Source organism: Protopterus annectens, chromosome 11.part0, assembly GCF_019279795.1.
Source record: "Protopterus annectens isolate FY-2018-M chromosome 11.part0, PAN1.0, whole genome shotgun sequence".
Lineage (NCBI taxonomy): Eukaryota > Metazoa > Chordata > Ceratodontiformes > Protopteridae > Protopterus > Protopterus annectens.
Window position 1 is genome coordinate 331,337,001 of NC_056745.1, and position 16,518 is coordinate 331,353,518.

Genomic DNA, 16,518 nt, shown 5'->3' on the forward strand with positions numbered 1-16,518 from the left:
TTCTTCAAGAGAAATCTTGATGATTGGATGGGAAATAGAAAGTTCACCCCAGGGATGACTCCAGTGGCTCTACTTGATAGAGGCACTGGGAACTAACATCAGGTGGCATGATGCCAGGGCACTTCTATGGGCTAGGCTTGTAAAGTCTGCAGGGCCATTAGCCTAGTACACACCTATGAACCTTTGAACCTAAAAGAGTATTATGCCATTCACTTTGTTTCCTACAGCCGGTATTGTCAGGAGGGAATGATATATTATTTCCCTCCTGTAGCTCTGTTTTAGACCCTTATGCAGTACTGTTTATACAGTCAGTGTAAAACTGAAAAAATGCCCTTTCTCCTTGTAGTACGCAGCATTTTATACAGTACAATACAGCAGTATTGTTTTGTAAAGATGCATTTGCTGTACGTTGTGAGAGTTGGACATGTACCTGTCCTCTGTCTTCCAGACTGAGACACTCTGGTCAAAGGAAAGATTTTTAATGTGACATTTTTGTCCCCGTGGACAAGAAAAATTACCTTGAGTTTTATTTGTAGTATCATTTACCTAGTACAACCTTAAATTAGTAATATTACTTCTGTATCCCTTTTTTGCCAGGGTCTGTGCTATCCCTGGTCCTGTTATACAATTACAAAAAAAATGTAAAAAACAAAATAGATATTGTCTAGCTAACACATGTTTAAAAACAAGTATATTTACATTTGCTGTTGTCTACTTTTTGGTCTTGTGTATTCTAAACAGGTGCACTTTAGGCAGTTTTATTTTTATTTTCTGAAAAGAAAATGCACGCATGTCACTCTTGTGACTTATTTCTTCACTGTTTTTAACTACTGTTATTTGATCTCTGTGTACTGGAACTGTTCTGTTTTTCTTTTTTATATGGAGCACTAATTTAAAATCTTCAACTTACTCCATTAATTTATCTGAGATGGTGATTTTGAAATTATCCAACAACCTAGCTATGAGAGGCTGTCCCTGTGTGTATGCCACGAGAATGGCAGTCATACTTCCTACTTTACTGTCTAATTTATAAGCATTTTGATTTAACTGGATGAAAGTTTAAAAAAATTCAGAAGCATTTAAGTAAGGCATCTGCCCATACATCGGCACTTACTGTGTATACTATCCATTTTTTAAATGTAAGCATGTTGTAAAATATGCCTTCTTTGTACAGATCATCTGTAGTTCCCTGCTCTTTTGCAATTCTTTCTTAAGCTGGGCTATTAAACTTGTGTGCTGTAAATTAGTGTCTGTCAGCTCAGCTAATTTATTTTCAATATTCTGTAACTGCTGTTTCTTTAACTCTTTACTAACCAGAGATTTTTCTTGTCTTGTAACTGCTGTTTAAGAGTTTTAATTTCTTTCTGTTATTCTGCACGGACTGTCTGATATTTCTCAGTAACCTGTTCTGTTGACTCTAAAGCTCCTATGCACTTTTGAAAAAGTGCTTGTATATCTTGCCTAAACTTTCTGAACTCATTTTGTCTGCCTTTTAGAAGTTTATTAAATTCTTCTGTCAGTTCTGCAGGAACCTCGTCCTTATCTGTTTTGTGCGGTACAGCGGCCTTATTCCACTTTTGTACATATTTTCTAAAGGGTGTGACAAGATGTACAGCAGATTGTGTTAATAACTGATTTGACTGCTCTTTTAACTCTGAAATTAATGTTTGATATATGGTGAGAGAACATAACTGTTTAACATCTGGATATAATGTAAGTGTATTGCCCATATCTGTTTTTTTACCATCAGAAGATTTTTTTGTACAGTTTAACTTTTCAACAATAGTCTGAACTGTACTTTTATGACATTGCACACAGAAAGCAGTTTCATTTGACTCGCACAATAAACAGTTACTGTCATACCACACATTTTTGTTTGAGATAGTCAAATATTGTAATCCATTTGCATAATGCCTTACTACCAACTTGCCCTAATAAGGTTTTACATTTGCCAATATGCTGTGTATACCAGCATTGCATTCTGCTCCAGATTTTATCTGGTTGTTGTGATACATTAAGAGTAAAACTCTGTTTACATTTTCTACTGTGACCTCTAATGGCATCCATACTGTATGTGCACATAAAAAGGTCTTACCACACAGCAAAAAGACAGGTGATCAAGCTGTTATTTTGCAGGTGACTCAAAATTTCTCCATAGTCACTCAAAAAGCTGGTGAAACAAAATTGGCAGTTGCAGCTTTGAAACCTTGGAATTCACCGACCTGGAGAATTTATTGCACTGCGACCTTCCTGCTCGGCAGTCTCACTCCGGATTCAGACGTCTAAAAACTGTACTGCTGCAAGCTGTATAAAACTGGAGTCTTCCTGTTCAGGATTCACTCATAAATTTTAGTTACTGTGCCTTTACTGGAGTGTCCCTATACAAGGCACCACACCCCTGTGTTTGAATGCAGGCTAGGCTCACCACTGAACATTTTTAAGAAGCTGGAAATAAAGTCTGATTATGGCACAGAGACTTACAGGCTACTATACTTTACAGCACTGTACTTTATTAACTTAACCGCAGTTACTAATAAAATAACATTTCTGTAACGGACGACATATACTATACTGTTACATTTACAACTTTAATGTACAAAGTTTGCTTTTCAATAATTCTCCATTTACCTCAGAACAAGGTTGTTCCTACAAATACTAGATCTAACAAAAAAATCAGATCTCACCATTTAGTTTTACTGTTGTTTTTATATGTTTCGTGTGACATTTGGATCTTGTTTATGAAAACAGTCTTTTGAAGTCTGCTTTGATGTCATGCAGTCTGTTGATACGCTGATTTATATTTTGTTTTAAGGTAAACTTACTTATCTGTAGTTTTTCTTGAAGCTGTATCAGTCACAAAACATTTTGTATCACACACAGTAGAATGCCAAAACATGCTTAATAACTTTGCTCTACTATATTCTTTTTATTTTTTTACTTATTTTAGCTAAGAAAATTTTAACCCTTTAATGTGTATATATACTAACAGAAATGTACATGCACTGTTGTAAGTATTTAACTGTATATAATCTAACACCTAGGAAATTACCTTGTTGATAACACACCCGTAAGAGTTGAACTGGTAGTCAGGGATTTGGGTATGTATGTAGATAGTAACCTACTTTCGAATAACATGTGCCTGTGATAGTAAGGAAATCATTCAGTGTAAAAGGGCATGGCATCTAGGTCTCAGGAAGTCATTGTTTCACTATATTTGACTGTCATCAGACTCATCATTTTTTTTAAACAAGAAGCATCTTTATTAAATTATCACTCCTGTAGTAGGCAATCATACATTTATATAAATGAAAACAAACCATATTGACATACTTTTAGTTGCAAACATTATATATCACATATAATCTATTCAGTCATTGTCAGTCAAACATTGCATAGCCCATTTAAATCCTGCCATCTTTTAAACCTCATTCCTTTTCCAAAATGTTATTCTGTATGTATTGTTCCCACAATTCCCATTTTTTTATGTAATTTGCTGCTGCCAATTTCTGAAGATCCCATTTCCAGTTGTTTTATCTCTGTTGCATTATTTTCTACTTCTAGTACAGTTGGTTTAGACTTTGATTTCCATTTTCTAATAATTGCTTTTCTTGCAGCCACCATAATTAGACTTGACAAGGCCTTGCTATGCCTAGGAAATTCTGGTTCTGTATTATAGTCCAAAAAATAATTTCCTTAGTTAAACCGATTTTTTCACCCAGTATTTCTGATAGAGTAGTCTGCATGGAATTTTTAAAGTCTGCCAACTCATTACACAAAAACATATGTTCCCAATTAACCTCTTTCTTCCCCATCACACCTCCAGCATTTGCTGTCTACCTGAAGAAACATTTTTGGGGTATAAAAATAAACCAAGCAAATATCCTAAATCTTCTGGACTTTCTTGCATATTTGGGAGACATAGATATATACCCCCATTGTTCCTTTGTGAATTGCTTATCCAGTCTCTTTTTACAATCCTTTCTAACGTCCTCTAATTGATTCTTATAGTTATCATGCAATATTTAATATGCCCTATTAGTTATACTTTTTAACAGCAGCTTCTATTCTAGATTCTACTGGAAACTCTACCAGTGCTAGTATTTTGCTTGTGATTCCCCTTTTTCTTTCTCTTTGCATATACTCTGATATCAATCCTTGATAGGGAAGACAATCTCTAACCTGCACTCCAAATACATTCTTGGCCTCTTTCCATTCTGTTACTGTTCCCCCATTATTTGCTTCCAATACCTTGGTTCCTTTGCCAGTTTTCTCCAATAAATTCTAGCCCCCTCTTGCTTATTGTCTATATCCCTAATTGCAGTCATTCTATGGGCAGAATTTCCTTTCTCCATTCTCGTGTTGGCTTAGTTTTTAGAATACTTTCTGCTGCTTTAGGAGTATGGTTATTGTTAGTCTCCTTAAGGATCTGCATCCAAAATCCCAGTCAGTCCTTGTTTCTTGAGCTTCCCTCTTGTTTTGTCATCATCCCTTTCCACTTTGAATTATAGATTTCTGCTTGTGTTGTATAGGAGCCTTAACTGTGAAGCTCTGAAATACCCCTTCAAATCAGGTAATCCCAAACCACCTTGTTCTGTTGGAAGAATCAGCATATCCTACTTGACTCTTGCTGTCTTCCCCTCCCAAATTAAATCCTTCAGCTCTTTATTAATTGCTGTCCACCAGTTCTCCCATGGCTGGTAAAAAATATGCCTGACCTGTGTATAAAACTAAAGGAACTAAAAGGATTTTGACTGCTTATATCTTGCTATCCATATCCATAAAACAGGGCTTTCAATTTCTCAGTTTTTGTATTATCTTTTCCTTAGCTGCTACAGCAGACTCATTTTTAATCCATACTTCTAAGACCCAGTGGTCATTAATGTTGTATACACTTATGAATGTATAATAAGTGAAATTAAGTTTCGTACCATTGGGAAATTTCAGTATTCGTAACCCTTTAAGGATAATATTATGTAAAATGCATTCCTTAACATATGTATTTTCTAATTAGAGCATTTTGAATTTATTTTTGTTTTCGTTAATTGTTCTAGTTGTCTGGAGAGCATAACTGATTCAGTCCTAACCTGTCTCATTTGGACAGTGGGTGCTTGCTATCCAAAGAATGGTGGAAATATCAAAAGGCTAGCCATCACCTGGAATAGGTTGGGACAATCCTGAAGTCATTACATATTATGTCCGTTTTACTGCCTCTGCATTTATCTGATCATAATGATGATGATCTCCTGGTCTCATATCTGGGGCATTTTTCGTGGACTGTATACTACACAGAGGGATTACATAAGTAGAAGGTTGAAGTAACAGACTGGTCAGTCCATAGGGTAAATTCAGATTGTTGTCACCACAGGATCACTAGTTAGGGAACCTCTCTTCCTGTGCATATAATTCTTCAGACTGCATCTAGGGCTGAGAACAATGAAATAAAACCCAGAACTCAAACAAAACAAAAAACACAAGTCAGTCCAACAGCCCTGTCCAAGCGAGATAAAATACCAATCAAAAATAATTCACTCAACAGATATCCAAAGGAAACAAACACTTGTTTAGTACTTTCATCTTAAAAGTATAAAAGACTTCTTCAGAATAAATTAAACACAGACTGACCAACATTTATAAAGCTAATTAGCTGTATATCATGTGAGATATCAAACCAATCAAAATTATTTAATATGACTGGATCTTGTTTTTAACACACTTGCAATGGAAACTGTGTCATTTAAACATGGTTTAATCTCTGGCCATGACTATTTAGTAACAGTGGAGCGAAATAACAGACTGGCATCAATATATAGACACACACACACACATACACATATATATATATATATATATATATATATATATATATATATATATATATATATATATATATATATATATACATATATATATATATATATATGTATATATATATATATATATATATGTATATATATATATATATATATATACACATATACACACACACATATATATGTATACATATAGGTCCACTTAAACTCGAAATACTGAATTCTTGAATTTCAGTTTTTTGAGATGAGAATGTTGAAAGTGCAGTTTTCGAAACTGTACTATGCTGACTCTTTGTTGCATTTACTGTGGTATGTAATTCAGTGTGTAGTGTCACTTTAAGGGTTGTATGGTATGGCGGGCATTGTTCGTTTCTGTACAGAGATTCAGGTAGGTGTTCAAATTTTAAGCATTTTAGTGTTAGTATCTTAATATTGAGTTGTTGTGGGGAGTTGCAGAAATAGGTTGGGGTAGGTGGGTGACAGTGTATGTGTGTGAGTGCTGAATAGGATGATTTTTGTACAAGTGTGGTGTGTGTTTGTATGTGTTATTAGTGAGTTTGAATAAGACTGTCTGCAGTGGGAGTGTAGGGCAAGTCAGGGAAGGTGTCTGTTCCTTTTTGTTCGGGTTAGTGTGATCTCGGAGTTGGTATATATAAGTAGCGGGAGTATGGCAGGTGCAGTGGGGCTTGCCTCCCTCTGGCGTTATCGGTTTTCTTTTTGTAGTATTTGTGTTGTTTCGGGGGAGGATTATGTGTTTATTTGTGTTTTCTTAGATTCGATGTTGTGAGTGTTTGTAATTGTGGTGTTTCATGTTTTTGAGGGTTTGACATTATCGACTTGAAATAGTGAAATTCGTGATTTCAGTATTTTGGGTTTAGAAGTGGACCCATATATATATATATATATATATATATATATATATAGCTATATATATATATATATATATATATATATATATATATCAATATGTACAGTATAGACCACTGTTATAGGCAGATGTCTGTGACAAATAGCTGTATTTTTGTAAGTGCATATTACATATGTCTATGTCATGATTTGCCAACTGGTGGTGACGTATCCCACATTCACAATGTACTTTGCCCCCACCAGCACAGCATGAAAAATGTCTTCCCCCGATGATCATGCAAATATGTACTACTGCTGTACAGTGCACCTTCACAAAGGACACCTGCACAGTTCAGCACTTCATCCATCAGTTCTCCCAACCCATGATCAATTATAGATTCTAGATGTGAGGAGTCCTTGAGCCATATACAGCCTGCCTGGAAATCAGGAGTGTCTGTCAGCATATCATGTCATATGCACTTTTTAGTGTAACATATTGGGGGGGTACACATGCACATGAGCAACCTTAATGGAGAGTGGTATCATTACTGTAGTGCTTACAGACTTGTATTTCCTAACTATACGTGGATCCTAGATTAACATGCTTTTACTCAGTGATTATGATCGCATGGAAAGCAGCGGTGTCTGTATTTCTTAAAGGGGGATGTGAAGATGTTCTGTGGCATTCATTAATATTGGTACAAATGGCAACAGATGTTCAGCACATAATTCTGTGAGATTTATGTGCTGAAGGTTTAGTCTATGCAAGAGAGACCATTAGCATGATTTCCATATGTTACTCACACTAATGCCCAAACTGACTACGAGACACAGAATGTAAAACCCATTTGTGGGAGTACGTACCATGTTTGTAAATCTGCCTTATCCTTCCCATTTTTTCTTTTAATTGTAGTGAAATAGACCACATGAGGAGACCATGTATACTGTTGAGGAACACATAATTAACTGAGCACTGCAGAGGTGAGCAGTCACACATTTTACACTAAATGGTGAGCCCCAGTTTACAAATGCTTCAAGCTGACACACAGCAAAACAACATTGATCGATGCACCAAATAAACATACCTGGCACACTGTTGTATGTCTGTTTCTAAATCAGTGACTTGTTCTGGAATATGTTTTTTAGCTGGATGGGAGGAACAAAAATTGTATGTGCACTGCACTTCTTCCCAATGCATCTTCCACAATACTTTCATCCTCAGAAATACTGACATTGTAAGGATTGTTTTTGAAGTTATAATGTCTTTTTAAACTTGAAATTTGAAAATAATTTATTTGTCCCCACCAGCTTTGCCCATGTAGTCCTATGGTGCCCTCTTAATGTATATGTTCCCCCATCCTTTTCAGTATAACATCCCATTGAATAGGTCCCACTTTTTAGGAGAGAGATTAATTTTTTATATAACCAGACTTACTGATAGAGTAGTGGGAGGTCAGAGTCAAGTAATATGTTGCTGTCATCTGAAATTGGTGAGGATTTAAATTTTTCTACTGATAAAACTGCCTATGTGTGTTGAACATGCAACACATGTAAAGATTCTCCCCCACCACCAAGGATACATACAGTCCTTCAGTGCCATTTTACAGCATGCTGAAGTTTGCCAAGGCTACTAGCAGTGTGGTCTCCACCAGAGGATGTTTCTACCACAGAAAACTCCATTTCCCTCCATGATAGGAGAGTTGATGATCAGACTTTTTGCCATATGGTTCTTCCAAGAAGTGGTCTGCTGTTCAAACTTTAGAGCTACAGTTTCTGTGACAGCAGGGCAGATATACCTAAACAATTGTCAGAAGAGTTTTGTTTTTCTGCTTACACTGCTTTTCTATGATTTACATTACCCTGAAACAGTTTTTTATACTGATGCTGATATTAACTGCATCCAATGTTCAATATTATTATTGTTGTCAGTACTACCCAGACACTGTCGTAGTGATATTAGCTAACAGATACCTACACACACCCTCTTCTCTGTTATAATCGTATATTTTTTTCTGCTGAAATGCCTTTTATCCATTAATACATGATGTAGGTAATTTTTCCTTTCCATTTATTATCATTACACCTCTAAGTAAGTTCCATGTGTTGACTATAGAATCTAAACTTGAAGCCAGTAGACAACCGAAGACTAATTCGTACCTGTTTTTACAAAAGGTGCTACCTTAGGACACATATAAGCTATTAACAGTTAACAAATGTTACCAAGCAGTCTAAAACAAGTATTGTATGCTTCTGAAGGTTGCACTCCATATTAATGACTTTCTTAGTAGTGTACTGCTGTAGTTAATAACTGTTTGGCTAACTGTTAATTTGTAGGTCTTTCAGTTTAGTTTGAGTTATTGTTGCCAGATGCAGCATAGTGTAATAAATAATAAACTACAAAACTGGAGTTCATCTAAACAGACTCATTAAAACTCGTTGAGTTCATGAAGCACACAGCCGGGACACCATCCGTCCCATGGATGCTGTTTTTTGCCTTAGTGAGAGCAGTTCTCACCTGGGCGTTGGAGATGTTTGGGGGGCTACAATCCTCTGGTATAGATATCTTTCCTTTAGGGGGGAAGGTGGGGGAGAAGTTAGCACTGAACCTGTCAGCCAGTATGTTGGCAATGTGTAAAGGTTCAGTAATTTTCACATCATTTTGAACTAATTCTGAGCATATCTGGGAGTTTCCTCCTAAGTTTCTAACATAGCTAAAGAAGGCCTTATGATTGTCTTTTGAGTCCTTGGCGATTTTTCTCTCAAAATTTGCCTTGGATGATTTTATGAGAGCTCTTAGTTTTTTACTTATGATGATCAAAGGTGTCTTACCTTTCAAGGATTTTGCTCTATCTTGTAGTAGCTTCCTCCTTTTGTTGTAGAGCTTGTTTATGGCTGGGGTCCACCAGACTGGATGCTTGCCTTTGGTACAGAGTCTTAGTTTTGTTTGGGATTGCCTGATCCATGCAGTGCTGTAGCTGCTGGTAGAAGGCATTTGTAAGTGATTCAGCGGTTTGAGTAATGTTTACCACTGGTTCAGGGGCCTTAAAGGAGACCACACTAGTTTTTAGAAGTGTGAAGTCGGCTTTTGAGAAGTTTTTCACTGTGGTCTTTTTTGTTTCAGGTGGGGGCGGGATGAGGACCTCCAGCGAGATTAGTTTATGATCTGATCTCACCAGTGAGGGGTATACTTCCGGTGTTGAACATTTTGATCCCATGTTCGTGATGATGAGATCAAGTATGTTTTCTCCTCTTGTGGGGATGGTGACTAGTTGTTCCATGGCATTTGAGTTTATGAACTCCAGGAATCTTTGGGTTAGAGTGTTTGGGCTTGAGGAGTGTTCCCAGTCTATATTAGGGTAGTTGAAGTCACCTAATATGATGGTGTTTGGAGATACATTTATCCCCTCCAATGTTTTCAGGAAGGCCATATGAGGTTCCCGAGTTTGAGAGGGTGGCCTGTAACATGCTACAAATTGCAGAGCAGTCTTGCCTATGGTTAATTGCACCTGGATGGTCTCCGATGCATCGTGCGTTGCCACCAACCTTGAGGTGTGGATGTCATTTATGAATATGGACACCCCCCCCCTCCTTTTTTGGCGTTGTCCGGATTTTGGGGCCGGAACGCATGCTATGAGGTGAAACCTGTTAGTGCTGGGGTGCTCTCAGGAGCCTTGAACCAGGTTTCTGTCACAGCACAGACATCGATGTTCTCCATATTGAGAAGGGCCTCGAAAAGTGCATCTTGAGATTGAGACTTCTGGTGTTGAGCAGCATTACCCTTAGTTTTTTTTCTTTTTGGTGTTCTAGGGTGGCATTCATTAATATTGGTACAAATGGCAACAGATGTTCAGCACATAATTCTGTGAGATTTATGTGCTGAAGGTTTAGTCTATGCAAGAGAGACCATTAGCATGATTTCCATATGTTACTCACACTAATGCCCAAACTGAGTACGAGACACAGAATGTAAAACCCATTTGTGGGAGTACGTACCATGTTTATAAATCTGCCTTATCCTTCCCATTTTTTCTTTTAATTGTATTGAAATAGACCACATGAGGAGACCATGTATACTGTTGAGGAACACATAATTAACTGAGCACTGCAGAGGTGAGCAGTCACACATTTTACACTAAATGGTGAGCTCCAGTTTACAAATGCTTCAAGCTGACACACAGCAAAACAACATTGATCGATGCACCAAATAAACATACCTGACACACTGTCGTATGTCTGTTTCTAAATCAGTGGCTTGTTCTGGAATATGTTTTTTTAGCTGGATGGGAGGAACAAAAATTGTATGTGCACTGCACTTCTTCCCAATGCATCTTCCACAATACTTTCATCCTCAGAAATACTGACATTGTAAGGATTGTTTTTGAAGCTGTAATGTCTTTTTAAACTTGAAATTTGAAAATAATTTATTTGCCCCCACCAGCTTTGCCCATGTAGTCCTATGGTGCCCTCTTAATGTATATGTTCCCCCATCATTTTCAGTATAACATCCCATTGAATGGGTCCCACTTTTTAGGAGAGAGATTAACTTTTTATATAACCAGACTTACTGATAGAGTAGTGGGAGGTCAGAGTAAAGTAATATGTTGCTGTCATCTGAAATTGGTGAGGATTTAAATTTTTCTACTGATAAAACTGCCTATGTGTGTTGAACATGCAACACATGTAAAGATTCTCCCCCACCACCAAGGATACATACAGTCCTTCAGTGCCATTTTACAGCATGCTGAAGTTTGCCAAGGCTACTAGCAGTGTGGTCTCCACCAGAGGATGTTTCTGCCATGGAAAACTCCATTTCCCTCCATGATAGGAGAGTTGATGATCAGACTTTCTGCCATATGGTTCCTCCAAGAAGTTATCTGCTGCTCAAACTTTAGAGCTACAGTTTCTGTGACAGCAGGGCAGATATACCTGAACAATTGTCAGAAGAGTTTTGTTTTTCTGCTTAAACTGCTTTTCTATGATTTACATTACCATAAAACAGTTTTTTATACTGATGCTGATATTAACTGCATCCAATGTTCAATATTATTATTTTTGTCAGTACTACCCAGACACTGCCGTAGTGATATTAGCCAACAGATACCTACACACACCCTCTTCTCTGTTATAATTGTATAATTTTTTTCTGCTGATATGCCTTTTATCCATTAATACATGATGTAGGTAATTTTTCCTTTCCATTTATTGTCATTACACGTCTAAGTAAGTTCCATGTGTTGATTATAGAATCTAAACTTGAAGCCAGTAGACAACCGAAGACTAATTCGTACCTGTTTTTACAAAAGGTGCTACCTTAGGACACATATCAGCTATTAACAGTTAACAAATGTTACCAAGCAGTCTAAAACAAGTATTGTATGCTTCTGAAGGTTGCACTCTATATTAATGACTTTCTTAGTAATGCACTGCTGTAGTTAATAACTGTTTGGCTCACTGTTAATTTGTAGGTCTTTCAATTTAGTTTGAGTCATTGTTGCCAGATGCAACATAGTGTAATAAATAATGAACTACAAAACTGGAGTTCATCTAAACAAACTCATTAAAACTGCAGTTCCTCAAATAAGTGAGATTGTACTGTGAAACCCCCCCCAAATTATGTATACTGACTTTGATGTTACAGAGCCTATGAAAGTAGAGCGAATCTGTGCCGCTCACATCCCTCTGAAACACTTATTTACTTTGTAATATCATTTGATAAAGAACTGTTTCATTGAGGCTGCTTTGATGAACTCTGGTTCTTTAGTTCATCTGTTGAGAACTTGTGATATCACAGTAGTGCTCGTTTTAATTTTTAATATAGAAATAAAAAATCACTGTGTGTGTGTGTGTGTGTGTGTGTGTGTGTGTGTGTGTGTAATACGTGATTTTCATTTGACATGAAAAATGTATTGGTTAAATCCCTTCTATGTAGTTACATAATGAGAATGCCATTACACATTCTGCTTTCATGTATGTTAGTTCCAGGTGCATGGATTTGGAATAGTACAGTGTAGTACTACTTAGATAGCTTTGTCGTTTCTCAGTGTTATGCACAGGTGAGCCTGGCAGTGGAACAATATACTATCAAATAATGGTCATTACCTTGCCCTAGAAGACTAAACTAAGTTTAACTGTATGTCCATGTTTGATAATAGTTAAATGTTTGTAAACACCAGGGAACCTTTAGCTTCCATGCTTACTCATTCTTTTGTGTTTCAGGTGAAGAATCCCTCCATGAATACCTCAGAACTAAAGCAGTGACTGTAGAATACTGAAGAATCACACTCCAAGAAAGATCACACCATGCTGTTAGGCAATGCAACCCATGTTTCACTCCACTAGTATCCCAGCTACTCTTAACTAAAGAAGTTCTGTAGTCCGAGGATGAAAGAAAACACTCAGCATTGTACTGGGCTCATGGTTATCATGCTAACACATCCATATTTATTTCCATGTACTTGAATGACAAATGGGACACGTTTAAAAACACATTTTTGGAATTTTCAACAGACTACTTAACCAGACAGTGTTGAATAAAATGTCACGTTTTCTTACTCACCGCTTGTAAGAAGTCTGCCTTCAGTGAAATGTAAAAAAATGCATTTTTTTCTGCATAAGCTCAGAAATGGTAGCTTAAGCAGGAAATGGAACATTCAACTATTTGATACTAGTGAAGTGACATACTAGAAGGAAATTTTACATCTGACTTAGTGTGGTTAATGGGATCCTGTTGTAGTGCCCCAAGACCTATTTTCCATTACTACAGATGCAGGTGTGTATATCGTATGTATTTAAAAAATACAAAAGGAAAGAGCTGGCCCTGAACCTTCTGACAGACTTATCATTCTCTGCTGCTTCTTCGTCATTCGTTAGGTACTCGGTGTCTTTTCCCAGCTGGATACTTGGACATATCTAAAGCTATGTGAAGATAATAACTGACCAATGCTTCTGTTGTCATTTGGAAAACATATATTTATGTGGAAAAAGGAACAGTGTTTTAAGGAAAATGAATAAAAGTTATAGTCTCTGGATTATATGCCACATAATTATGGACACTCTAAAAATGTTTAACATCCGTTCATCATGTTTGCAGAAGTTTCACCATGCATTTGCAGGTAGTGCTGCATTTAATGTGTCTCTGATTCTCTGGAATTAACATTATGTTGGGGGAGGGGTGTAAATGTACATGCCAGTTTTATATGAACTAGGATTCAAGAACAAACTGCCCTTTATCATTGAACTTCCAGGCCTAGTGTTTAAACAACAGGAATAAATGCCATATCAGTCTGAGCTCACATTAGTTGCCATCGTTTTTTCTTCTTTTTAAATATTTTGCAACTTGAGTTGTGTAGTCTGTTCCTTTTTTTTTTTTAATTTAAGACAAATCTTGTCCAGCTATACCACGTTAGTTTGTTTTTTGACATGGCTTGCAGTTGCGTAAGTTACGACTCTCTCTACAACAGGTCTGTATTAGATCGCCAAAATGGCAAAACAGCGAATGCCATTTCAGCAACACATAAAGAGTGATCTACAACTTCTGCGAATGTCCAGAACATAGATTTTTCTCCTAGGGAAAGAAATCTGTAGGCCAACCACACACAAAACTCCATACCAAACATAACAATGTGGGGGGCAGTGCCCCCCACACCCCCCCCAACTAAATATACCAACTCCGAGATCTCACTACAGTGGGGAAAAAGGGCAATTACACCTCGACGGCCAAGCAATTTTTTTTTTCCCTAGGAAAATATCAATGTTTTGGTCGTTTGCAGAAGTTGTAGATCGCTCTTTATGTGTCGCTGAAATGGCATTCGCTGTTTTGCAGTTTCGGCGATCTAATATAGACTCCTCTACAACATATTTTAATGACACTGCTGCCCCATCAGTTTGATATTGATTTTTTATGCAAGCACGTAAGATCTGTGAAATCTTTAGTTGGGGCTGTTTAACTCTGTTTCACTTAACTCATTTCATGGCATGAATTGTTTTATGAATAAGCTTGTGATATCAGAAAGTTACTAACTCTGTTGTGGACACGTCTTATAAAAACACAGATAAATTAATGTATGTATGCGTGTGTGCTGCTGGATAAAAGTTACCCTATACTTGTGTGAAAGGGAAGTAATGGTAGAACAGCTTAAGCTCCTCACAGCTTTACCAAAATGTCTTGTTTGAATCGGTTGACCCTTTTAGGGCAGAAACTTTGGAAGCTATGGCTATTGTTTCCTGTCTGGGAAGAGTAAATATACTGTGCAAAGGTGTTGTGCAGTTTTGTGCTGAGGTAAGTGAAAGCAAGTAAAACTCAAGCTGCACACAGACTTCTGTGCAAGGTTTAAGACAGTTTTATTTATGCTAGCACATAAGCATTTTGTACCACGTAGTAACGTTTTCTAAATTTTTACTGCTACTTTTTTTGTAAACTTTTAAAAAGACTTATTACAAAAGATAAAATTTGGCAGGCCTCTATGACAAAGATAAAACTAGGTTTTGACTAATTCTAAATAATTTCTTGGTTTGCTTTCCCTGTTTGCTCTAGAAGTTTTCTCTTTCTTTCTTTTGCTTCTCATCACTTACTGTATGCTTTTTGGCTTTCTCCGTTTTGTTTTCCAAGACTGTGAGGCAGATTTTGTCCTCATGTTTACTTGTTTGACCTTTGGTAGAGGTATAGCTCATACATTGTCCATATATCCTCCCCCAAGCCACATTTGAGGTTTGAATACAGACAGCCTTAAGTAATGTTTGTTTGTTCAATAACCAAACTGTAAACTAGATCAGGGTTCAAATTCACATACTTAAATTTAGTCATTCAGCAGACTTACAACTCTTTAGTCATATTTGCAAAGCCCATGGCCAGTGTCCTTGTAATTACCTATCCCTGCATTTGGCATGTCCTTTGTAGACCTAACCTGGTGATAGTATGGACTCTTGCCTAGGGTTTCACTTTACATTATTTATGTTTCTAGCTTAGATAGTGGATTACATTTTTTTTACCTCAGTTGTCCGTAGAATTGTCACACACCTAGCTAAATACCACTCTGCTGTCCTGGTACCTTGGTTCACACATGCAGAATGATTGGCTGCTGATGAAATGTAGAGGTGAGGCTTCATTTTCCAGCCACCTCCATCTACAACCTACTGTCCTTCAGCTTAAAGCAATAATACTTATCATCTGTGAGAATTCACTATACAACCAATAATATGCCTTTTGTTTCTACCAGTTACTTGAAATAAATACTCTATGAGCTATCATCCATGTTTGTATCTTATTGTTTATTTATTTGCTTTAGTTTACCGGGAAGGCCCATCTGGGTGCGTAACCTGTTTTTTGCAGAGGCCCAGTGAGAAAAGGTCCATGGTCATACAGAGGAACATTGGCATTACAAATACAACTAAAGCATTCAAACAATTATCCAGAAGATATTAAATATTAACAGGCAAGTACACATAGATTATTACACAGAATACAAAATAAGGACTGTTTGAAAAGTCTACACATTAAACATTTTTTTGTCTTTCTTTTTTAAGTGCAGTTCCATGGTGAGGGAGTTTGGTGTAATTACTTCTGAATGACAGATTTAGTTTGGAAGAGGAAGAATTGTATTGTTTTTTAAGACTTAGTTGGGGATTGGTGCATTATTGTGGACATTGTAGGCGAAAGAGCATTATTATGGTAAATGTTTAGAAGGAGAGTTGTGAGATAGAGGAAAGTAAGTGATTAGTCTTGTTTGTAAGCAATCCCAGAGAAGGAGATGGAAGACAATACGAGGAATATAGGTCATAGGTAGTGGATGAGGGAGAAATAGTATAAATATAAGGTGGATTATTGGATTGGGATTGATGGATGGGTAGTAGGGAGAGGGGATGG

General features: G+C 36.9%; 1 protein-coding gene across 1 annotated transcript in view; it reads left to right on the plus strand.

The window, feature by feature from the left end:
* ALDH1L2 (aldehyde dehydrogenase 1 family member L2) overlaps positions 1-13,948 on the plus strand; it is a 362,966-nt gene extending 349,018 nt beyond the window's left edge. The window contains exon 23 of the mRNA XM_044087828.1: positions 12,873-13,948. Within this exon, the coding sequence (XP_043943763.1) occupies positions 12,873-12,928 (56 nt within the window). The 3' untranslated portion in view covers positions 12,929-13,948. The remainder of the gene's footprint in view (positions 1-12,872) is intronic.
* Positions 13,949-16,518: the final 2,570 nt, after the last annotated feature.